Source organism: Sceloporus undulatus, chromosome 1 (genome assembly GCF_019175285.1).
Source record: "Sceloporus undulatus isolate JIND9_A2432 ecotype Alabama chromosome 1, SceUnd_v1.1, whole genome shotgun sequence".
NCBI lineage: Eukaryota > Metazoa > Chordata > Lepidosauria > Squamata > Phrynosomatidae > Sceloporus > Sceloporus undulatus.
Window position 1 is genome coordinate 318,217,412 of NC_056522.1, and position 25,289 is coordinate 318,242,700.

A 25,289-nucleotide genomic window follows, 5' to 3' on the forward strand; every position below is an offset into this window, starting at 1 on the left:
TGCCAGTTGCTTCTTTTTAATCACTATTTTATAGTACAAGAAATAGCATTCACAAACAGATCCTTCAGTTACATAAGTTCAAGCAAAACAATTTGTTTTAAAAGAACAATATTATTTAAGCTAATAGTCATAATGTCTGAATTGTATTTTGTTGGTAAATTTTCTGATTTAGTCTACACATTAATACAAAAACAAAACATGATGTGGTTTAAACTGAAAAAAACTGGTCCTCCCCATCCTTGACTCATTTGTCTAGATTCAGAAACAAAAGGGAAGCAAAAGTCTTTGAGTTGCTCCTTTCAACTACAGTGTGTGTCTATGTGAATGCAAGCTGAAGAGGAGGCTAAGCCTGTTCTGACAAGGCTAAACTTGTGTAGATGCTTGTGTTATTCTAAACCAATTTAGATGCCTGTGTTCAACTCCGTTGCTGCTGTTGTCATCCACAGCAGTATACCTAGCATATTCAATACTTGATGCAGACAATTTTTTAACACACTCCTTCTCTGTACAACAAAATTATTTTCAGTAATAACCATGAACATAAAATAATCATTAAATACATTTTGAAGAATTCTGAGAGTTCCAGTTAAACCATATCTGTAGCGCTGTATGATTCCCATTCCTGATTTACATATTCAAGCATTAATAAGTACGTGGCTTTCAGTAAACCTATGGCTGACAGGCTAGTCTGAGAGCTGCAAAGTTGATGCCAACCATGGCAGCTATTGAATGCCAAGTGTGAACTTCACAGGCAGGTAGGGTGGGCAACTACAAGGAACCTTTGCTTCATTTAAGGGAGTGGCTAGTCAGGTGGAAGATGACTGAGGGCTGCTGGCTTCCCCACCATGCTTTTACCTGGCACCAGCAACAATCCTCGGCAAGTTGTTAGAGTAAGGAGCCGCATCCTCTTGGAGAGGTGACAGCTGGACTCTGAGTGAGGAGGAAGTCCACAGGTCTCAGGCGCAATAAGAAATGGGTGCTGTAGCTGCAGTGGGAGCCATGCACCTCTGCCTCTTCCTGCTTGTCATCAGAATGACAGTGCTGCTGCTGTACCTGCATCTGCTACTGTAGAGAGGACTTCTGGGGGAAGCTGGCAATGGCTGGATCACTGCCTCTCTGCTCCCTCTTGTCCTCAGGGACAATGCATTCCCTTATTGTCTGCACCCAGGATGGACTGCTTTCATCACCCTGTCTGTGGTATACTATTAATCTTTCGTTCTTAGTTTTTTCTATGCCTCACTGTTTTGTCTTCAATGACTCTAGTGTAATGGAAATATTTTTACCAGCATAAATTCTACTAAGGAATCACCAGACAGTAATTTTAGGTGCATTGGGGTAAATCAGTTTTAATACCATGAATAGAAATGATGGGAATCAACACTGATGGTAGTGGTGATGATAATTATAACAGCAGCAATTTATTTACTGTTGTTGTTAACCATAACAATAGTAAATAAAGTATTGTTGCTGCTGCTGCTATTATTAATGTTGGTGTTATTACTATCACTTGTCTCCTATATCCAGTAAGGGTTCATCTATGCAGTAGAAATAATGCAGTCTGACATCACTTTAAGGGCTGCAGCTCCATCCTATGGAATCATGGGATTTTTAGTTGTATGAGGTCTTTAGCCTCTGCCAGAGTGCTGGTGCTTTGTAAAAGTACAGATCCCAGAATTCTGTAAGTTGGAGCCATGGCAGTTCAGTAGTGTCCATCTGCATTATTTCTACATTGTAAGTGCACCCTAAGTTATTAGGCCCTTTATCATTTCTCTGAGCATGGTTGGTACAGTTGATGTGATAGCTGTAATTTAGGACTCAACCTATATGCATCTAGTTTGTATGTTGTGCCTGTTAACAGATGTTGAAAAAAACCACTGTACATGTATCATAAAATCATAGAGAGCAGCTACTTTAACCAGGCATTCCTTGGTTAGTCATAAAAAGTAACTGTGCTGGTGGTATATAACATCACCCTTTTTGGTAATTAATCTTCATTGCTAACAGTTTTGATAGAATTATTTACACTAACTTTTTGCCCCTATAGATCCATGTTGTATCCCAGTTCAAAATTTTGGTCAGTTTATTAGGTAAGTGAAATAATTATTCAAGTTAATATTATTCTGGATCTATAATCCCATTCATACCTGGGAGTAACTCTTATTGAACTCAGTAGGATTTCAGTATAACATGCATAGGATTATTGTTGTTCTATGAATTTCCTTGGGTTTCCTTTCTTCCTACTGTAGCCCTTTCCCTTCCTGTGTTCTTCCTCTCACACATGTAAAATGTTTTTCTTTGTAGCCTGACATACAGAAGATTGTATAGGCTTACTTTAATTCAGTTTAGCATGTGATCTGTCTGTCATCATTATAAAACTGACTTCCTGCTGATGGCATTGTTTAGTCTTTAGTTTTAATTTGTTCAATTTGTCCATTACCCTGTTAGTGAATATTGTCTTTGGACTACTTAGTGTCACCTTAGTACCAATAAGAACATGAAATGTGTTCGTAATTATTTATATCCCAAACTCTCATTAATCCATCTGAAAATATCATACTTTTGCCTGGTCTCAGATTTTGAAAGTTTTATGAGAAGCTGATGACATTTCAGCTGAATTACTTACATGATGTTACTCAAACAGTAATTTGTATTTCTTGCCTTGGACAGAAAACAACATTTATGTTCATGACCTGTTGACATTTCAACAAATCACAACAGTTCCCAAGGCAAAAGGTGCAACTCTCTTCACCTGTGATCTAAAGGTAAGCTTAAGAAGTGGATGTCTTGTTTGGAGACCCTGGTACCCATATCTCAATCTGGGAATTTCTGAAACTTTGTTTGAGCAAGTATGATAGCAACTAAATAAAGCTGTGGTTTGTTGTAATGTCCAAACTGGGGATTCAGGCTTGTTTCTCTTCAAACAAGACAAAGTTGTGACTCAAACTCATTTGCATAGAGTCAAGCAAGAATCTTCTGTTTGGATATGACAATAACCAAAATGTCAAGGGAGGGTCTGTAGTTGTTCATATGCTCCTGCTTGTATCAGGAACCAAGCAAGAATAATTGGCCAGCATATAAGCCATCGTTCTTCTGGAGCTCCAGCTTGTTGGAGTGTGTGAATTGGCTGTGAGAAATTAAATCAGTTTTTTTTTGTGGTTGATCAGTGAATTCAAAGACATAGCTGTGTTAGTCAAGAATCTATGAAAGCTTATGCAACAACTTCTTTGACACAGTTAGTCTCAAAGGTGCTACAAGATCCCTTTGCATTATGGTAGAGTAAGACTGTTTTCATGGGGGATGTAGATTGTTTATTACTTCCCAAAAACGCAGTTTAGGGAAGAGACTTAAAACAGAGTTGTGCTTGCCTACTTGATCTTAATGATGGTTTCTCTGTTTGCATGGAGAAATGACTCTTTTATTAGCCATTTCTTTGGGCAGGGAAAGATAACACACGAAAAAGAGTGTCAGCAGAACTTGAACAGGCACCACTTCTGGTGAGCATGTTTATGTTCTGGTCTGATTTCTTAATAATGGCCTTTAGAATAAATATTCTAAGATAATGACCATAGACTAATCACTTAACTTCAAAGTGGGTAATGAAGACATTGAAAAATCAGAGGAAGGCTATGGCTTGGAAGGAAAGCTGTAAAGGAACTAGACAAGTTCATCCAGTGTAAAGATGTATAATTACAGTAAATACCAAAGTCAGAATCATCCATACCATAGTATTTCCAATTGTATATATAGTTGTGAAAGCTAGACTGTGAAGAATGCTGACAGAAGGAAGATTCATCTGAAATGTGCTAGATGAGAATTCTACAGATAATGTGGACTGCTAAAAAGACTGAAGAATGGTCTCAAGCCTGAACTGTCACTAAAAGCCAAGATAACTAAATTGAGGCTGTTGAAGTTTGAACATACAGAACAATATGATTCATTGAGAAAAATGATAGTTCTGGGTTAAGTGGAAGATAGTAAGAAAAGAGGTAGATCACATTAGGTGGATTGATTCAATCCAGTAAGCTGCAGTGACCCTGAGTTTGCAAGGTCTAAGCAGGGCAGTTGATGACCAGGGCTCTTGAATGTCATTCTTTTATAGGGTTGCCATACACTGAAATTGATTTCATGGCAACTGATTTCTGAACAGAACTGCATCATTAAAGGCTTTTCTCATCCAAGAGAAAGGGCTACAAGTAGACTAAAATGGGAGTTTCCCACTCTATAATGACTCACCTAAAAGCAGTGGACAAGGATAATTAATTTGCTTAAAGAGCAAGTGCTCTCGATCTTCCGGCACTTTATTTTTTGGTTACCCACCTAACTACATTGTGTTCATTATTTTCATTTTGTTTATGTATGGGGTTGCTGGGGTTTCAGTTGACTACCAGTTGTTGAAAGACAGGTGGATTGGTTTTGGGTTGGTTTTTATTTGTTTGTTTGAACTTTGTGGGTTTGTGGTCTTTACTATTGCTTAGTGTTGCAGCTGGTGAAACAAGTGGGATACCTAGGTTTTTCTGTGTTATTCTACAATCCCTATAATCCTTGCCAATAGTTGCATGAGTCCAACCTTGAGGATACAGTAGTGTACTTAAGGATGTGCCATCAAGACATGATGTTATTTTTTTCACAGCACTCTGATACAGGGGAAGAGGTGCTGAGGATGTGTGTGGCAGTAAGAAAGAAGCTACAGTTGTATTACTGGAAGGACAGAGACTTCTACGAGCTGCAGGTGTGTTAGTACTATAATAGATTGTCTCCTTGTCATATTCTGAAATATTTTATTTCTGTTTATTTATTTTGGCTTTTGGTAAATTATTACCGAATTAAGCATTTATAACAAGTACTAGATAAAATAGAATGCACACAGATAATAAAAATAAAGTTATTTTGTTGCTAAAGCCAGTTAAACTCTCAGCCTTACTTTTAGGGTTGCTCTTGACTGTCACTGTCTTGGATGTCACCCGGTGTCAGAAGAGGGGCTCTGTTGGGTGGGGCCAAAAGGGCACACACCCTCACCTTGCTGATGTGTGCTACTCTACTCATGAGTAGATTGGTGCATAGCAGGGAGAGGTGGGTGCACTCTCTCTTGCTGCTGTGCACCACTTTACTCATGACTAGGCTGGTGTATAGCAGGGGGAGGTTTATGCACTCTCCCTTGCTGCCACATGCCACTCTACTCGTGAGTAGAATGGCGTGTGACAGAGAGGGGGTGCGCTCCACTGGATATCATCCCTCTTCTGTGATCTGCAGCCCCCTGCTGACTCCACTGGCTCTTGAAAACAGCAAGCACTGACAAAGGAAGAACAATTAAAAGCTACAATAATTCAAGTTAAATACTAGCAGCTTATGAGTTAGCCTGCTAATGAGTCTGTGAACATAAATTCAAGGAATTGCCTGAATGATTGAATTTGGTATTCCTTTGTAAAAATGTCAGTAGTCTATGTCAGTCTTCTTCCTTTGTGTTGTTACTGGTTATGATTCTAACACCTAGTGTGCATAGTGAGCAGTTAAAATAATATCTTTTGGTAGGTAAGTAAATTACCATGTTAAATCCAAATTACTGTCTTAAGAGTTAGGGCTAGCACTATTGCTCATGTGCACATGTATGTGGAGAATATTTTAAGGAAATATTTCCTGAAAAGAATGTTGTAAGTGTGAATCATACTTCAGAACAGTCTAATTATTGTTTTGGAATAAGAATGCAGGATGTCACTCTTTTTGTGTTAACATACTTTTTCACTTTGACTTTCTTCAAATGCACTGCATATTTCTCATTAGAAAAGCCATTTAGCTATATTCTTGTAGATTCTTCCCATTTACACCATGGATAAGAGAAAGTGTGTTGAAATTGGCTCTCTGTGAGAAAGCATTAGAGAACTGATTTGAGAATTATATTTTATTTTGTTTGGAGAACATGTCTGAAATGCCTCTGTGTTGACTTTTATTCAACACAGATAGGTCTTGATCAGAATACTGAGATAGCTGTGTAGGCCAATAATGTTGCTGTGCGTATATGAAAGGAGAGTGTAAAATGATTTGTATTTAACCAACTTGGTCTATTCTCTTCATGATCCCCAGGGGGACTTCAGTGTACCGGATGTACCCAAATCTATGGCATGGTGTGAAGATTCAATTTGTGTCGGTTTCAAGAGGGACTATTACCTGATAAGAGTAAGAGAGAACGTGGACTAAAGGAAAAGAATAAAGGAATAGCGATTTTCTGGGAATTCTTAGGAAATTGGTGTGGGAATGTGACTATAGGCTGAATTATTTGTACATAATCAAGGTTATAAACTACATATGGGAACAAGCACCATTGAGCACTTGCTGCTTACCGTATATACTCATGTATAGGATGACCTTGTGTATAAGTCGAGGGTAGGTTTTGGGGCCAAAAGATCTGGATTTTAATATGACCCGTGGATAAGTCGAGGATAAAACTGGAGGGCACGTAACTAAGGATGTAAAGGATGTACTGCTTTCATGTTCTGCGTCTTCCCAGCTGAGCTGCCTCCTCTGGAGACAACCAGACTGAGAAGAGGCTTGGGGAGTGAATGCTCCCTCATCCTGCCATCTTATTGCTGGATTGACTTGTGTATAAGACGACCCAGTTTTTTTTTTTATCAATTCTGTAGTATAAATTTTTCAATTTATAGATGAGTACATACAGTAAGTAACTATGCCTCAGATTGTGTTCCTAACCCTTTTATGATTACTTCAATATAAATTATTATTATTATTATTAACCTTTATTTATAAAGCGCTGTAAAATTACATATTACATATTATTATTATTTATTTATTTCATTTATTTGCTGTCTGTCTCCCAGAATGGGACCTAGAAGGTGGCTTCTATAGAACTAGTAAATTAAAAACATTTACAATAAAATTTAAAAACAATTACAATTGCCTCAAAAAAGACATTAAAATAATTTAAAAAATAACCAAAGGATTAAAAGATGAATAAAACATCCCCAATAAAAAGCCCCACTACTTATACATTAAAAGCCAGTTTAACAGAAATGTCTTTGTCTGCCGACAAAAGGAGAGAGGGGGTGGGGGGCAGTTTAGTCTTCCACAGAAGACTAAATGTGGGAGCAGCCACTGAGAAGCCCCTCTTGTGTCGTCACTAAGTGAGCTTGTGATGTAGCGGGACTGAGACAAAACCTTCCCAGAAGATCATAGTTTGCTTGCATATTCGTATGGGGAGTTAGGGTTATAAATTATGATTGGGGCTGAGTCTGAATAGGATATGTTTATGACTATGTCCCTGGCTTGATGAACTAATCTTGATATATGGTATTCTTGAACTGTGACATGGGGTGAGAGGACTTCTCCCCATCTAAAGGAGAGAGCCAGTCTTACATGGTTATTTTGTATACAATGACCAGCTTTATTTATTCCACTGCAGGTAGATGGGAGAGGATCCATCAAAGAACTCTTCCCCACTGGAAAGCAGCTTGAACCACTGGTAGCTCCTTTGGCAGATGGAAAAGTTGCTGTAGGCCAAGATGATCTAACTGTTGTGCTAAATGAAGAAGGGATCTGTACACAGAAATGTGCCTTGAACTGGACTGACATCCCAATAGCCATGGGTGAGAACTAGTAGCTTTGTCTTTATTTAAGACAGCCATCCTCTTCCTAAATATCACATCTGTCAGCAAATTAAATTGGATAGAGATAGCATGATAACTGTTATATACAGTAAACAGTATCAGAAAATGACTTTTACTCCGTTCTACTTTGAGTGAAACTTGAGTTGGCCTTCTTTTCAGCCTTTGTAACTTTATTTCTCTTCAATTAAAATTATTCTAAGTCTGAATAATTTTTGAGTGCAGAATTGAAAAATACAGGTTGCATCTGCCCTGCAGAAATAATCCATGTTGACACCACTTTGTTGTAGTTAAAAGCTATGGAACTCAGGGAACTGTAGTTTGTTGTGCCACTAGAGCTCTCTGACAGAGAAGGTTAAATGCCTGCCAAAACTACAATTCCCAGAATTCCATAGCATTGAGCCATGGCAGCTAAAGTGATGTCAGCCTGGATTATTTCTGCAGCGTGGATGCAGCTCAAAAGTATAATGAAAACTGCTTGAACAGATGTTAATGCAATGTTTATAAAAGAGTAACTATTTCTAGATTTAGAGTGTTGCTCTAAAATCATATTGTATTGCTGATTGTTCTGTCTATGAAATAGATTTTCAGCCTCCATATATTGTAGCAGTGCTGCCAAGATACGTAGAGATTCGTACATTTGAGCCCCGTCTCCTAGTGCAGAGCATTGAGCTACAGAGGCCACGCTTCATTACTTCAGGAGGGTATGGAACTTTCCTTGCTATCTTTTCTTGTGTCTTTTAAATTCTAATTCTGGGTGTGTACCTCTGTGCTAAACTTTTTAAAAATATATTTATGCTATTGCTATTTATAGTGCAAGATATCTGTAATTTATGGCTATATTCACACCACTGCTAGAGATGAAAAAGAGAAAATAATATGTAAATGTGTATCATAATGAAAATGCTTAATTTAAAGAATTGTGGGACAAAGCAGGGGTCAATCTTTCCAACCTATTATGATATGTAACTGGTCTTTTTTCTTTCTTTAGTGCAAATATTGTGTATGTGGCCAGCAATCATTTTGTTTGGCGTCTCATTCCGGTTTCTATTGCAACCCAGATCCAACAGCTTCTCCAGGATAAACAATTTGAATTGGCTCTGCAGTTGGCAGTAAGTGGTAGGATGGGGACATTTTCACTATGCTTTTGTATTGTTTACTTGTGTACACTCCCACCATACTCTGAAAGCTGAATCTAAATCCTCTGTTGGTTGAATACTTGAGTGTTAAATAATTAAAGATTTTAGTATTCTTTCTCTGAACTTCTGTGATTTTATACCTGTTTGTAATGTGCTTTGTTATTTATTGCCATTTTGTAAACTTCCCTCATAATTTTGTTCAAGATTAAGCCACTTTTGTAGAAGGATTCAGAATCAGAGCGTGACCTGTCAAGGCTGCTCAATCGCAGAGCAGACAGGTCAGTGGTATCTGCTACCTGTGTATGTTTCTTATCTTGTCACACTGTGGTTCTTACTGTGGTCCCACCATTGGTGTGCCTAATGTGGAAACGGGATACCTGGCTGCACCCATGTGGCCCATTACCATGTCAGATGCATGGTGAGGGAGCTTCTGAGTAAGAGTGACAGTGTGGCAATTTAAGGAGGGGGGGCATCTGAATAGCTGGAGTTTGCCAAGGAGTTTCCAGGAAACTCTGCAGCAAACCAGGGGTCAAATTACTCCAGGGTGACTGCTGTTTACTCCAAGATTTGGCTGGCACTACCAGATCTGCATCTGATCTGGCAGGATTGGGGTCAATCCTACCCTGGGATTTTTCACCTGCATTGTCAGAACTGGATAAGGCTGTGGGGATCATGGGCCTTTTGGCCCATATGGAGAACCCCTCAGTTACCTTTAGGTGCTAAATGTAGTAATTGTAATTTAAATATTTGATAAAACAAGGAAGTTATTATTTTTGTTTCAAGTTGGTGGTATCATTTCCCCTCTTGTCACATTTAGTGCTGTGAAGCTGTAATTCTCTGTTGCGGATTGGTTACATTTTATATTGCCATAAATGTTCTTATAAGTAGGCAGAGAATAGACTTATTGTTAGTGGTATCTTGTGATGCAGCAAAGACACAATGAAAAAAGGCTCTGTTTATACTCTTGATGGGTCTGGTATTTACATTATTATTATTATTATTATTATGCTTTATTTATATAGCGCTGTAGATTTACACAGTGCTGTACATACAAACAATAAAATAGATAAAGTAAAGTAAACTTGCCCATGGCGTACAATCTAAGAAAGAAATCAGGTTTTCTGGATGTTGAAGAATAATTGAAGAATAGGTTTAGTATCTCAAATATGCTTCCTACCTAGAAACATTATAATAAAATGATAATGTGTTATGAATGAGAAACTCTCTGATAGCCTAATACATTATTGTTTGTACGTAAACCATTTAGTAGAAAATATATGGAGTTTATCAGAAGTTTCAAGTTTCCTCAATGCCACCCTGTGCTAGTAACAATGCATGATTTATAGACTGCATCAGTTTCCTTATTTGTGCTGGTGTATTTATTAACTTGGCTGCACCCTAGTTTCAAGATAAGCCCAAAGTTTAAAAGATGCTGATTTATTGCATTGTCTAAATGTACATCATAAATACACCTTTTCTTTAAAGTGCTCCTTTTTACTTATGCCAAAGAGGGGCTGAAAAGGCTGCTCATGCAGTGATAAGACTTGTTCATATCTTGGCCTTTTAACTACGGGTCATAAAAATACAGCATGAGCAGTTTATATGGATGTCTTTATGCAAGAGCCAACAGTTAATATTACCTTCTTGTGCTGTGAATAATTACTTTGCCCATGATCTGACTGAATTTTTGGGTGTTCTGTTTCATTCATTTCTCAGTCACGTTGATTGTAATAAATGAAACTGATTTTTTAAAACCAAGATACACATTACTCAGACTTGATTTTCTTGTAGTTGTTGAAAATACAAATAGAACTCTGCTTGAGGCTCATGATGTAGGACTGTCCTTTTATTTTTTTACCAGTCTTATGTTTTTCACTACATCTGAGCAATTTCCTTAAAACCATGTGCCATTTGCAAGAGACAAGCATCTTTTAGCTTGCTTTAAACAGAGTTTATGTTGTTTAAAGAGTGGCTTTCTGAAACATTTTTAAATCTTTATACTTATTAGGATATGAAAGATGATTCTGACAGTGAAAAGAAACAACAGATCCATCATATTAAGAATCTCTATGCCTTCAATCTTTTCTGCCAAAAACGGTTTGATGAATCCATGCAGGTTTTTGCCAAGCTTGGGACAGGTAAATTAGATGAGAAGCTCTGGACATAAAGAGTGATAGTTACTGGGGAGTACTGTAACCTTTAAAGTGTGATACTGAACTTAAAAGCCAAAGTGATCTCACTTAAAACCCAAGGGCTATAAACCATGTTATTAGCCTTGAAATCAACTTGCATTTGACATTATATCTCTAACATGAGTACATCTGGACATGAGTTGTGGCCACAGTGAAGGAAAACAGAATTTCTTTGGATATTTATTAATGGAATTTTACTACTCATTGTAATGCATCACTATGTGTTTGTCAGTATGTGGCACAATTGGGCCAATCCTCATGGTAATCAACTCAGAGTTAAGTGTTGTCTTTACTTCATAGAGCTGTCATCAGTACATAATAACATTTTCAGCAGTTTTCAGTATAGGAATCCAATATGTGGAAAAAGATCATAAGAACAATTGCACATGGAACTGTCTGTGGAAACCAAAAAATAGATGTATTTTTTCTGGCTCATGTTTTGAAAAAGATTAATTGAATGGCCATCTGCAAAATACTTTAATCAAAATGCTCTGCCTGTTGTTTACTCTTTCGTAGTTGAAATCACTGTAATCATGTTGGATTGTGTGGGATGATGGTCTTTACAGTACCTATGATGTGTGTTAGAAAAATTATGACTTTCAAAACATAAGAGGTCTCATCATTGGCTTAACTATTTCTTCTGTTTTGTGTCTAGTTGTTTGTCAAGTTCAAGCCATTTCGTGCTACCCAGTTATGGGACTATTATTCCACTTTAAAAGATCATGGTTCCATATGGAATCCTGGGATCTGTAGTTTAGGCAAAGGTGCTGAATTCTCAGCAAAAGAAGTGCCTCACTAAACTACACATCTCTACAAATTCCATGAGATTCAACCAAAGCAGTTTAAAGTGGAATTATAGTACTATAACTGTGTAGTCTTAAAGGGCCTTTAGATTTTCTACTGTTTATGTTACGTTATAACAGATGTTTGTAAAGTACTTTAAACATTGCTATGAGCTGAATTCTGTGAACACGAAAAATTCCAATTTCAAAATGAACTCAATGTGAAAATAGAATACATTCTGAAGTATTAAAAATGTTGTGACTTATTACAGTTTTGCATTTTGTTCAGATCCTACTCATGTGATGGGTCTCTATCCTGAACTGTTGCCCAGTGATTACAAGAAACAGCTCCAGTATCCCAATCCAGTACCAGTTCTCTCTCCTGCAGAGCTGGAGAAAGCACACCTGGCACTTATAGATTATCTAACACAAGTAAGCATTTGGCACCTCCTACAAGCTCCCTGACTTGCTAGTAGCTAGTCATGTAAATTTTTAAGTACATCAGCACCTTCTGAAACGGTTTCATAAATTCCTGAATTTCATCATTTGTTAGAGAAATCAAGGATATGAGGAAAAAGAACCTGGAAAAAAATTAGGAGAACCCCCAAATCAGAACCTCTTTGTTACGTTTTTCAGTGCTTTAACTTCTCTCTTGTTGCCTTGCCAAATGTTTTGAAAGCAATCATTGGAAGAAGGAAACTGTGATTTCATGGGCCTGTCAGCACATCCACACAAATACCTGCCAAGTTAAAGGAAAATTAAATTCCCCTATTGTGACTTAACTGTCTAGTTTGCTTTTTCAATTGTTTGTTTCTTTTTGCTGTTGTGCATCAGTGTACAGTAAACTTTGTACTGTTTTCAGTGAGCTCCCAGTCCATGGGTAAGGAGAATAGAGGGAGGGAGAAGTAAGGGTTAAAATGCAAAAAAACTAGAGAGACAAGAGAAGTGAGGATTAATAGCAGATAGAGTTGCTCTGAACCCATGTGCTTGACAAGTGTGGCTGTGCCTTGCCATAACTTTATTCCTTTGGGCTCTTACCTTTACTTTCTGCAGAAAAGAAGTCAGTTAGTGAAGAAACTGAATGACTCAGACCATCAGTCCAGTACCTCTCCTCTCATGGAAGGAACTCCCACCATCAAATCCAAGAAGAAGTTGCTGCAGATCATAGATACTACCCTCTTGAAATGCTACCTCCATGTGAGTTTTCTCCATCTTCAGATCTCTGCTTCTTATCTGCTTCTTATCTGACTGCATATAGAATTTCAGTGGTCAGAATTCAGGACCATGGCTAGGATCAGCTGCTTTAGAAACAGCTATCTTGGCTTCTGCCCAGTGATGCACTTCCTCGTCAATGCAAATCTCTCATGATATGATTTTCAACAGATGTTGCGCAGAGATGACTGGACCACTCACATACATTTATGGCTGCATGCACACCCACTGCGTGGTTTGCAGTGGGCCTTGTTCCCAATCCTTTGTGCCAATGCATTGTTTTAAAAAAGGATTTATTTTAGAAATCTAATTTGGGTGGTTAGTGAACAAGCACATGAATATTATGCTTTTTTAAAAAAGTGTCAGTAGCCAAACTGAGCATTCATTTATTTGAAAGCAGGTTTTTTTTGGACTAAAACTCACTGAATTCCTTAACCAGTATAGTCACTGGATTTTGAAATGCTGTACACCAAAAATGGGAGAGAAGAGAGAAACCTTTCTAAGCTCTAATTGATACATTGTTCAGAAGTCTGATTTACCCAGTAGCCACACATGTTGAGAAATCTCTTTGTATTATTTCTGTCTTCGCCCTAAGTAAAAATAAGTATTTATGTATTGTCTTTGGCCCTCCACATTTGCAGCTTTGACTTTGTGGATTTGATTATTCACAGATTTGATTATTCACTTCTCTCTATGAATCTTTAGCTACTTTAGTGCAACTCGGCTGTAAGTTGGTCATAGAGTTGTGCTGGGGGACCTAGTGATTCCGAGAGAAAACACTTCTCTAGTAATCCAGTGTGATTTTATGGCCAGCTTCCCATAAATGTTGTCCATAGAGTTGTGTTAGAGGTCCTAAAGATTCCTAGAGCATTCTCTCAGCTAAAAAGTGTTTTTATTTATTTATTTGCGGTTTTCCACTTCACAGGTTCTGTGCCCCTAACCCCAACAAATGTGAAGGGCCCACTGCACCTTTACTATTCAAACCTTAATTGATTTGATAGCACCATCATGTTGTTTCTGGATATGATTTCCCAACTCCTGGCACCTGATCTTCTTTTAGTTCACGCATAAATGGCGAATTTCATACTGGAAACAGCACTGAGAATGTGTGCATTCTGGCATACTCTTCCAGCCCTTGGTGCTGAATGGCTAGGAAAATAGTGACTGCAGCAGTGATGCACTGTTGCCATTTTCTGCTGTTCATGTGGAAGCAACTGTTCCTCAACCTAATTGGTTTCCAACTAATACCTGGTTACAAATCTTTGGTAAATATCTTTTCTTAAACTTTTATGACAGCCAAGATGTACCTTTATGGGACATATGTAGCATGGAAATGATATATGTGATGGATATGAATTTGTTCATATTGAATGTTAGTAATTGCTTACTTTAATCTCTCTTGTTTTTAATAACACAGTTTAGTAATACTTTGTAATAAATGATATAACTGTAACAATACAGCAATGAATTGATTATCTGGTAGTTACAGATTAAATCTGGGCATAAAAGAAAATGACTTGATTATTTGAATCCTCCCCACATGATATCAGTAGAAGAGAATGAAAAATACACTGTCTGCTGGCTCCTCACTAAGTAGATATTATGAAGACTTCATATGAAATGGCTCAGTTCTTGATTTATAGAATGTTTACTCTTTGTCTGTAATGGTAAACTATTCCTGCTTCATTAAAGTTCCTCTTTATTGGCAGACCAATGTAGCACTAGTGGCACCACTGTTACGATTGGAAAACAATCACTGCCACATTGAAGAAAGTGAGCATGTGTTGAAGAAAGCTCACAAATACAGTGAGCTGATCATACTATATGAGAAGAAAGGTCTACATGAAAAAGGTAAAGTGATGGGTAGGGAGACATCTTGCCTAGAAAACTTTAGATTCTTTTTCCTTAGATTCAAAATATTCTTTTACTGTATTATTTTTGTCAGCAGGGCTATTGTTTTTTTTTTTAATGCATCTAATACATTCTTTGGGACACAATTTCCTTATGTCTCCTAGAAGTGTCTAACAATTTGTAAGCCGCTCTGATAGCCTTTTGGCTGAAGAGTGGGGATATAAGTTGTTGTTATTATTATTATTATTATTATTATTATTATTATTATTATTATTATTAGGTCTTATTCAGCTCAGTTATACCTGTATCATCTGTACTGCTGGGTTAGGCAGTGGCTTATCTGTTGTAGATACTGAGAGAGATAAGGTGGCTAGCCATTGTTTTGGGGGGGGGGGCAACCAGCAAATAACTTATTAATAGCAGGTGACAAGATTTTAAATTGTTCTTTCAAAGTGAGAGATGAAGATTGATATAGCTACAGACTTTTACTTTAGAGTGGCATCTTTCAGTTTGCTAGAGATAGAAAATATATGACTGTTGTTGAACTGCAGCTTCCATCATTCCTTACCATTAGCTATGCTTGCTGAGGCTGATGGGAATTGCAGGCTAGCAACATATAGAAGCCCACATGTTATTGCAGTATGCTACACATAGTACTCAGTTAATTAAGAGCAGTACTCAAAGTGTTGTGAACCACTTTTTGATGTACATCTGTCTTGGCTCTTAGATTACTGATGGAGAGTCTCTCTGTGTGTAGAGGGCAATTCAGTACCTCTGGGTTGTAATAGTGCTAAATGCATTTTTTACATTGTCAATGGCACATTTTGAAAGAGAAGTCTGAAAAATTGTAATTGATTTTTAGTTATTTGTTTAATGTTTTGAAATGTTTTTGTTTGTTGTGCATCATCTTGGCAGCCCTGGTGAGTTGGGAGGTGAAAAATAAATCTGATAGATAACCATTAGTAATAAGTTTTATAAATTTGTTGCTTAACCTAAAGGTTACTGTCTTTTTGCTGAAGCATTGCAGGTGCTAGTGGATCAGTCAAAAAAAGCTAACTCGCCTTTGAAGGGCCACGAGAGGACTGTGCAATATTTACAACATTTGGGTGAGTGCAGTTGAGAATAACCTCCATTTTAAAATCTTATTTCTTACTTACAAGGGCTCAGTGAAACAAATAAAATTCAAAAGATTTAATTTGTAACAGTATCTAGATATGAAATTATATATTGTGGTGAATATCTTTAAATCAACCAGAACATACAAAAATCATGTCATTAATTTTCAAAGCCTACTGATGTCTTCATCAGACAGTGCTGGTTTTTTAAAATAAGCATGCAGGGGACAAGAAGTGAGAGTCATTGGTATGTATTTTGTTTGTCTGAGATATTATATAGTTGGGCTACTGTCACTTATTCTGTGGGGCTGCTTTTCGAAACTACTCTGAAACTTCAGTGGTTTTAAAATGCTGCAGCCAGTCTGCTGATTGGGGCTGGTTACGGGGTAAATATAACCTTCCCTATTGAAACAGCTTGTCTGTTTCTCGGTGGCTATTTGTCTGTTTCTCGGTGGAATTCAAAGTGCTGGGTATGACCTTTAAAACCCTATATGGCTTGGATGCAGACTGTCTAAAAGACCATATCTCTCTATACAAGTTGGCCTCAATTTTAAGATTGTTGGTGGAGGATGTTTTCTCATCTGACAGGCATGGTTGGTAAAAACATGAAAGAAAGCCTTCTCAGTGGTCATTCCAGGGCTGTGTAAACTCCATTCCACAATATCCTCCGGATATTCCTGAGAAGATCACTGAACCTTGCTAACATAGGAATGTGTGACCTGATACAGAACAGACAGATCCAGTTCTCAGGGGGAGAGACTTGCCTTGCTGCAAATGGAGAAAGGATTTTTTTTCACCTTGTTATATCCCCCCCCCCAGTTATTTCACAACCTTTTTAAGGGGATGTGGGGAGGGAGACTTTCTGTCTACATAGACCCCTTACAACATGTCAAGCAAGCAAGATAGGAGATTTGGACTCTTTTCAACATTACTTTTCTTCCCCTGCATGATTTTTTAAAAATCTTTGCCTGATAAAGAAGCCAGTGGGCATTAAAAATTAGTATAATGATTTTTGTGCCAGTTGGCCTAATAAAGGTATACTTACAATTGGAATAGTAATAAGGTTAATCCATTTCATAAAATAAGAAATTGTATGGGTAAACAGCAGCATTGCGAAAGCCAGTGGACAGCAGTTACATCAACCCAAAAGATGAAGTAAGATAAATAATTCACCTTCTTTAAAGCAATGTGTCAAGTTATTTCTCATTTGTTTTCTCATTGAGGACACCCTTTACAATGCAGTTTTGTTTCTTATTCTAGGCACCGAAAACCTGAATTTAATATTTTCATATTCTGTGTGGGTGCTCAGAGACTTTCCTGAGGATGGATTAAAGGTAAGTACACTCGATACTTTTGATAATAAAAAAAGAGAAAATTAGGATTTGCCCACTGAAAATTCTGAATGTAAAGCAAATGTTAGGTATGTCATTCTAATATTTGGCTCAGGCAATTCAAATTCCTAAAAGTATGTTAAACAGGCTCATGGATGCTTCAAGGGTTACTAGCCCACAGAGCAGCCATTTTGGGTCCTGTTCAGAGATAAAAGTGGGATTACTAATAAACAAACAAATGAAATCATTTTACATTGCTCTGAACTGCAGCTGTTCCCATGTGTTGAGACACTATGTGTAGTAGAAACTACACATATTGGTCATTACATAATCAGCTTTTACTAATGTCCAAAAAAGTTGCTTCTTATAATCATATTGTCATCTATCTAAAGGAGTTGTTGCTTATGAAGTTGTAAGTATGCAGAATTGTATTATCTGTATTAATGAAGAAGTTCAACAGCACTTGCAATGTGCATCTTGTTTATCCTGTGGGAAGCTGGTATGCAAGAATTGTTAGAGAATAATGAAACCAAATAAAAACTGTAAGATTATATAAGGTACACAAATCCCTATTTGATTCAAAGAGAACATAAATCTGCTGGTTAGAGGGAGGGTTACATTTCATTTCTATTACTTGTCTTTAAATATCCAGGTTAGCAGTTGTTTTGTTGAATATATGTGCATGTCATGCATTTTATCTCTAATAAATAGCTGCAGAGTAGCAGAGAGAGGTTTTTTTTAACTGGGGTAAATAAAGGAGAAGTCTCTTAACATTCTTTGTCTATATATTGGGTTTCCACTTGAGAATGGAGAAGAAGGATTAACTGTCATTGTTACTTCAAAGAAGGGGCCATAGTTCAGTGGTCAAGCACATGCTTTGCGTGCAGAAGGTCTGAGTTGCAGTCTTCAGCATCTCAAAGTAGATCTAGTAAAGAGCCGCTGCTGGGCAGCATTTAAAAGTCTGAGCTACATGAATCAATGGTCTGTGTCAGTATAAAGTGGTTTCCTGTGGTCCTAGTAATTGTGTTATCAATGGTCTTATGAATGGAAACATATGACTGACTTCAAAAAAATTGTGTAGAATATGCAAAATCCAACTTTGTGAATTCACTCTTTTGTCTGGCAGATCTTTACAGAAGATCTTCCTGAGGTGGAATCCCTCCCACGGAAAAGGGTTCTCAATTTCTTAATAGAGAACTTTAAAAGCTTGGCAATTCCCTATTTGGTAAGAAGTCTTCGTAGCTGAATTAATAGCATTGTTGTTAACAGTATTTCTCAAATGTCAGGCATCTGACTTGTGAATATGAATGAATGATATCTGTAAAGTAAAATCAATCAATCTGTAAAATAGTAGTATCCTGGAGGTACATAGTTATCTTTTTGAGTGCTGGGCATTGCACTTTGAAATGATGCAGAGTCTTCTACAATTAACTTTCATTCACTGGGGGTGTACATGCATTTACAGGAACATATAATCCACATCTGGGAGGAGGCTGGTTCAGAGTTCCACAACTGCCTGATTCAGCTCTACTGTGAGAAAGTCCAAGGTTTAATGAAGGAATATCTCAGCTCTTTTCCTCTAGGTATTTATTTATTTATTTATTTGTTTATATCTTGCCCTTTAGTTGAAGATCTCAGGGTGGCTTACAATAAAATCAACTTTAAAAAAATAAATAATTGCAATAGTTTAAAAGATTTAAAGTATAATAAATAGTTTTCAATTTAAAACCAGACGATTTAAAAACAGCTAAAACAATTTTGAATAATATAGCTATAAAGCATGTATAGCCTGGATAAAACCAGTTTGGCCTGAAGGCTTTAATAAAATGCCAGGTTTTAACTTGGCACCAAAATCATTCTACTGTTGTCACCAATTAGGCTTCCAGGGAGGGGGCATTCCAAAACCAGGTTGCCTCTGCAGAAAAGGCCCTCTCCCATGTCCTTCCACAATGTATTTCCCCTACTGATGTGTCATGGAGGAGGGTCCTTCCAATACATCTCAATTCTTGGGCAGGTGGATGATCAGCTTTAGTGTGCAAAATGTGAGAAGTCAAGACAAACTATGGAGAACAAATAGCTGCAAGCAAGAATCTCAAGGGCAATTACATATCGTAGTTAGCTAATTTTTGATGAGAAATCTTAATTTCTTATTCTATGTGTGTGAGAAGCATTATTAGAAAGAAAAGGAATTTTGCATGAAATCACTAATGTCCAGCCAACAAAAAATGATCCAGTAAGTGGGACTCTCACTAAAGTATATCAGAAGTAGTAAATGAATATATAAACATAAATTGTTCTCTTTCTGAAGATAAAACACCGATGCCAGCTGGAGAGGAAGAGGGAGAACTGGGAGAGTACCGGCAAAAACTTCTTTTCTTTCTTGAGACATCCACTTGCTATAATGCTGACCAGCTCATCAGTGACTTTCCCTTTGATGGTAAGAGATTTATTTTATATTTCTGCACTTGATGCGAAGTGATTCCCATTGTGCAACCTAAGATACATAATAATCCTCTGTAAAAAACATATAGTTGGCTCTTCCTTTCTGTGGGCTTGCCATTCACGGATTGGAGCATCTGTAGTGGCATGTGTACATGGCTGTGTACATGTTGCACTGCTGTTGAGGACAACGGGACTTGAAGTTCCATGGAGTTTGCCATCTGTGGGGGTTGGGGGCCCAGGACATAAACCCCATGGATACAAAGAGCTGATTGTATTATAATTGATTTATTTATCTGTGGTAGAATTTTTGAAATAACTTGTTGTTCTTGGGAAGAATACAGGAGACTAAAAAATGCAATGATTATCTCTTGGAGAATAGGAATGTATAATGCTACTAACATATAAAATGGGTGGGCAACATCTGACTAATTTCAAAGGCCCCATGGAAGCGTGGAAGAACTATTTTTTCCTTCCTTAGTAATCTGCTGTGTGAGAAGGCCAAGTGTGGGGAAGGAAAAATGGAGTAGGCTGGAGAGAGAGAAGGTGGTGGCAAAGAGAGAGAAGGAGGGGAGGGGTAGGCACTGCTGTTTTTGGGTCTAGTCCCTTTTACCATTATTTTCAGAGTGGACCACCACCTTGTTCTCAGTAGAATGTGGGAATCTGGCCTTTGATGGAAAAAGATTGCCTACTTCTGGTTGAATGTGAGATGGAATGTGGCCTTTGACAGGGAAAAGACTTGCTTATCTCTGATTTGAAATAAGCAGAATCTGGTATTTGCTTTTCTCCAGGCGCTGTCATGAAAGCTAATTATATTCATACCAATTGGTATTCTTCCTTAAAACCCACTGCTGAGTTTCTTCCTTCTTCCTCATTTTCATGACACATTCTCATAGCCGGTTTTTCCTGAATTATGTTCCCACTGGGAGCAGTAATGGCTATTAGTTCATCCTTTTGCCTCCAGGTCTCTTAGAAGAACGTGCTCTGCTGTTGGGACGGATGGGGAATCATGAACAAGCACTTTTTATATATGTTCACATCTTGAAGGACACCAAAATGGCTGAAAAGTATGTCCCTGCTCAACCTGATGCCTCATTAGTCTTTGTTTACCTACTCCTCCTACCCCCACCCTTTTCCCCCAGTCATTGATTTCTGGAGCGGGAGGTGTATGTGGTGTGTGATACACTTTATAATCACCAGGTGTTTGTTTTCACCTTTAATCGCTACATTTTACTGCTGCCACGGCTTTAGTGGTACTTTGTCCTTTGTCAGATGAAAGTGAGAGATAGCACCTCAAGCAGGTACCCAGTCTTTGAGGAGTAGAGCAGTTTTTGTGCCAGTAGATGCAAAACTAGCTTTCGTCTTTCCCAAGAATTGCAAACAATAATATTTTTTATTGTCAGAGACTATATGAGACTATCTTTGTTAACAATGTAGCCTATGCTTTATTTTGGTTGTGAAATTAGGCTTTAATATTTTGATTTTCTGTTATACTACTTTAATCTCATTGTAATTAACAAGGAGGTCCTTGTAGACAGTTTCTAAAAGTCCAGAGGAGTAGACAGAGGATTCCTAATTCCAGATCTCCCTTTTGAACTGACTTACTGTTACAACAAGATAAAGGCAACTCCTGTTTGGTGGAGTGAAAGTCTGCTAGCAGGAGAGAGAGTCTACCTAATTTGATGGCCCAGTTCCACTGTGAAAGCTACCTCTGGTGGAAGCACAAGCCTTCAGAATAGGGCATTCCTGGGAGTGGTCAGAACCAAGTTGGAATTGGTTGAATCCAAAACAATTCCATTCTTCCAGATTTAGCCTGGACTGGAGTATTTAGACTAAAATATTTGAACCAATATTTCAAAATTGGGAAGGGGTTAAATTAAAAGATCTACAGGTCTGAGAGGTCTGGTTTTACTGCTGTCCTATACATCTTGACCATCACAAGCTGGCAAGGTCAGGGATGGAGTGGTAGATATGTTGCATTGCTCTCCATAACCTTAGTTGGATTTGCAGGTGCTCTTTTGGAAAATGTTTTATGCAAAGTTATATAATTGACTGACAGGTGGACACAGGTGATTTCTGAAATATTCGGTGTGTATCCTAGAGTGTGTCCTAGAGTATGTTTTTGTTTTTGTTTTTTTGCTATATAGTAATAATCAGTTTTGAGGTTGTTGTTGTTGTTTAGTTTCTTATGGAAAAAAAGAAAGAAAGTTTATTAGTAGTCACTGACAATTTTTAGCGAAGTCAAATTATGAAATGTCAATAATATGATAGGCCACAAGGTCACTCTGAATTTCCTGTTTATGTTGTGTTTCAGTTATTGTCACAAACACTATGACAGAAGCAAAGATGGCAACAAAGATGTGAGTAGCTTATTTTCAATTATCTTGAAGTTGATACCACATGCTTACCAAAATTTCTCCTAAGGTTAAATTCATGCACTCGGCTCTGTCACACTTTTCTCACATAGCCCTGGTGTGCTTCCTTAAAAAAAACACAAGCTCTCACTCACCTGCTATTTGCAATGGGAGGAAATTATTCATTGAAACCTGTGTGAGGTTTGAGACGTGATTCAAATTGGGGAAGTTGTGGGAAGGGAGGGTTAAGGCCCCCTTTATTTCACATGGTCGAATCTTAGTATCTCCCTATTCATGTTGAGTCTTCATTATTTTAAAAGCAAGCATGCTGTGGTTGTGTAACAAATAGTCATGTCTAGTTTGGCCTTTAATTGTCCAGTTTCATGTGTACAATTTGTACTATTAACAGAATCCATTGGCAGTAGTCAAATTATTAACAAGAGGTATTTATATTGGCAAGATATGGACTTGCAAGATCTGGAATGTACACACATTTCAGTATGTTAAAAGTTATAAAGTACTGAAATTATTATTAAATTACTTTATTACGTTTTAATTATTTTTGTAGAATGTATTCCATAGGCAGGTTTGTTTTATTTTATTTTATTCTGTTTTAACTGATTGTTTGTACAGCGCAGTGTAAATTTATAGTGCTTTATAAATAAAGCTTAATAATAATACTCAATAATTTTGGTGGGTGGGGAAATGAAGGGGAAGAACTCGCCAAATGGTCCAATGAGGATGCTTATTGGAGAGGAAAGGGGAGATGGAAAATTGATGATGGAAGGAAGTAGTCTGGAAGGAGCACATTCAGCAGTATTTTGACATAGGTCCCACATGTAAATCAGATGAGTCCCTGATTACATTTTTGACAGCTCTTTCTGTTAGGACATTTCTCATAATTTCAGAACGTTGCATCATAAAGAATATAGTTGGTGGATTCAGTTTGCCAAGAAAGCCTCACAAAGCACACTTCTTTCTGATTTAGTTACCTGTGCTTGAAAAGGTTGACCAGATATACTAGGGAATGATGATGATGATGATGATGATGATGATGATGATAATAATAATAATTATAAACAGTTTATTTCCACCTATTTTGGAGTGGTTTTTAAGTGCAGTGGATTGGTTTTTATCACACAGGTATATTTGTCTCTGCTCCGGATGTATCTCTCACCACCTAGTGTTCATTGCTTGGGACCAATCAAGATGGAACTACTAGAGCCTCAAGCCAATCTCCAGGCTGCCTTGCAAGTTTTGGAACTTCACCATAGCAAGTTGGACACTACCAAAGTAAAGATTTTCCTCCTTTTCTTGTTTAGAATGGATAACTAGTGCAGAAATCCTCTCTTGCTTGAAGAAACCAGTTTTACATATGAAATGTCCTTTTTCCTTTCACAAGCAGCTGTGAGAAAAGATCTTGGGAAGGAAAACTAAGTTGATCCAGAGAATATGTATTATCACAGATAATGCACAAATAATTGGTTACTTTGGAAACAGAACTTTGCCAAGAAGCATCCCTTGACATTCTTGGCTATAATAGACAGTAAGGCAAAATGAAGTGCAACTTAATGTGGATGAAATATTTTATCAATATTTTGGAAAAACCTTTACTAAAATAATGTTTCTATCACATTTCTTTCCTTTGTGTTTTGTTTCTAGGCAATAAACCTTCTTCCAGCAAATACTCAAATAAGTGAAATCAGAATTTTCTTAGAAAAAGTCCTTGAAGAAAATGCCCAGAAGAAGCGATTCAATCAAGTACTTAAAAACCTTCTCCATGCTGAATTCTTGAGAGTATGTGTTTATTTTTCTAATTTTGCTTAGGCTTTTTGTCATTCATTGTCAAGATGGAAAAAGATATCAGGATATCTCTTAATGAATTTTACTTCCAGAGATGACACAAAGAAGTTGGTAAATTGTAATACCAAAACAAACCAAAAAAGGAAATTAACTAAATACTGCTTCCCTGTTTTTTCAAACATAGGATTGCTTTCATTCAATTCTTATTTTGGCATAGGTACAAGAGGAACGAATTTTACACCAGCAAGTGAAATGTATAATCACAGAGGAAAAGCTTTGCAGTGTATGTAAAAAGAAGATTGGAAATAGGTATGTAAAGTTGTCTTAAGCCTGTAGAAATTGCTACTCAAACTTGTTTTTCCAGACTTCTATCTGTAGAAGGTCCACTGTGGGCTTCAGTGAATCCTCACATATTCTCAAAATGTGTACAGTTCTCTGCAAGTGCACTTCTAAGTGTGGTTACTTAAATAAGATCCACTGAATTTTTGAAGGGGATTCATTCCTCAGCAAGGGTGCTTAGGATTGTAGTCAAAATGACCTGAAAGAATACATTTAACATTATATAGTGAGCATTTGGGAATATATGTGCTGATTTATCTTCCCAAATTCTGTCAGAGCCTAGAAATGTTGCTTTTTGCACTACACATTTTGACATTTTATAAGAACAACTTTCCCAGGCTTTGTTCTGTGATGATCTTACATGAAGCTTACAGTCATGAAGTTGCGTCAATTCTTTGACAAAATTTGGATTAATTTTAATGTAGCAACTTAATTTTTTTTAAGTTGATTTACTCTGGAATTAACATGAGCTGCTGAATGGTTGACTTTGAAATACATTTGGATTAGATTATTTCACCTTAAACTATTGGGACTGAATTCTCACATTACTTAGTTAGAACCTGGCTTGAAATATTTGTAGACTTACAGTGCTATTTTATGCAACTGAGTAGCATTTAATCCAACTAAATATACAGTTGTCCCTCCGCTTTCACGGGGGATCCATTCTGGAGGTTCGCACATAGTCAAGCCCAATAGGGTTTGTGACATAGGCTTGAATGGGGTGTGCCACATTGAAAATAGAGAAAGTGCCCCCTCCGTGGATTTTTGAGGATTTTAGGAGGGGGCGACTGTTCATGGGATTGCAGTTTTAAAATGTACTGGTCACTTTCTCAGTGAGGATATATAAACTATTGACTTTTCCATTCTGTATTCATTCTCATGTTTTGTTCTGACTACTGTGCTACTTCTGAGAGCCAGTGAGGTGTAGTCATTTGAGCATTGGACTTCAACTCTAAAGACCAGAATTCGAATTCCCACTTAGCTATGGAAACCTATTGGGTGACCTAGAATCATAGAATCAATGAACTTTATCGCATGGGGCGCCCTCTGGAACCGAATTGGGACGCGATGGGAACGCGCGGCGGCGGCGTTTCCCCATGCGGTAAAGTCGCGTTCTGG

At 37.4% G+C, this 25,289-nt stretch overlaps 1 protein-coding gene across 3 annotated transcripts in view; it reads left to right on the plus strand.

The window, feature by feature from the left end:
* Nucleotides 1–25,289, plus strand: part of VPS39 (VPS39 subunit of HOPS complex) — a 38,533-nt gene that overhangs the window by 9,926 nt on the left and 3,318 nt on the right. For 2 of the 3 annotated variants that reach the window (XM_042479162.1, XM_042479171.1), the window contains 21 exons: nt 2,045–2,087; nt 2,668–2,762; nt 4,631–4,729; nt 6,079–6,171; nt 7,412–7,595; nt 8,197–8,317; nt 8,605–8,725; nt 10,761–10,890; nt 12,016–12,158; nt 12,780–12,923; nt 14,648–14,789; nt 15,809–15,895; nt 17,165–17,238; nt 18,362–18,460; nt 18,701–18,818; nt 19,544–19,672; nt 20,639–20,741; nt 21,989–22,034; nt 23,172–23,321; nt 23,691–23,825; nt 24,049–24,140. In XM_042479162.1, the coding sequence (XP_042335096.1) occupies nt 2,045–2,087; nt 2,668–2,762; nt 4,631–4,729; nt 6,079–6,171; nt 7,412–7,595; nt 8,197–8,317; nt 8,605–8,725; nt 10,761–10,890; nt 12,016–12,158; nt 12,780–12,923; nt 14,648–14,789; nt 15,809–15,895; nt 17,165–17,238; nt 18,362–18,460; nt 18,701–18,818; nt 19,544–19,672; nt 20,639–20,741; nt 21,989–22,034; nt 23,172–23,321; nt 23,691–23,825; nt 24,049–24,140 (2,348 nt within the window). The remainder of the gene's footprint in view (nt 1–2,044; nt 2,088–2,667; nt 2,763–4,630; nt 4,730–6,078; nt 6,172–7,411; nt 7,596–8,196; nt 8,318–8,604; nt 8,726–10,760; nt 10,891–12,015; nt 12,159–12,779; nt 12,924–14,647; nt 14,790–15,808; nt 15,896–17,164; nt 17,239–18,361; nt 18,461–18,700; nt 18,819–19,543; nt 19,673–20,638; nt 20,742–21,988; nt 22,035–23,171; nt 23,322–23,690; nt 23,826–24,048; nt 24,141–25,289) is intronic. The other variant, XM_042479180.1, reaches the window with a different exon arrangement.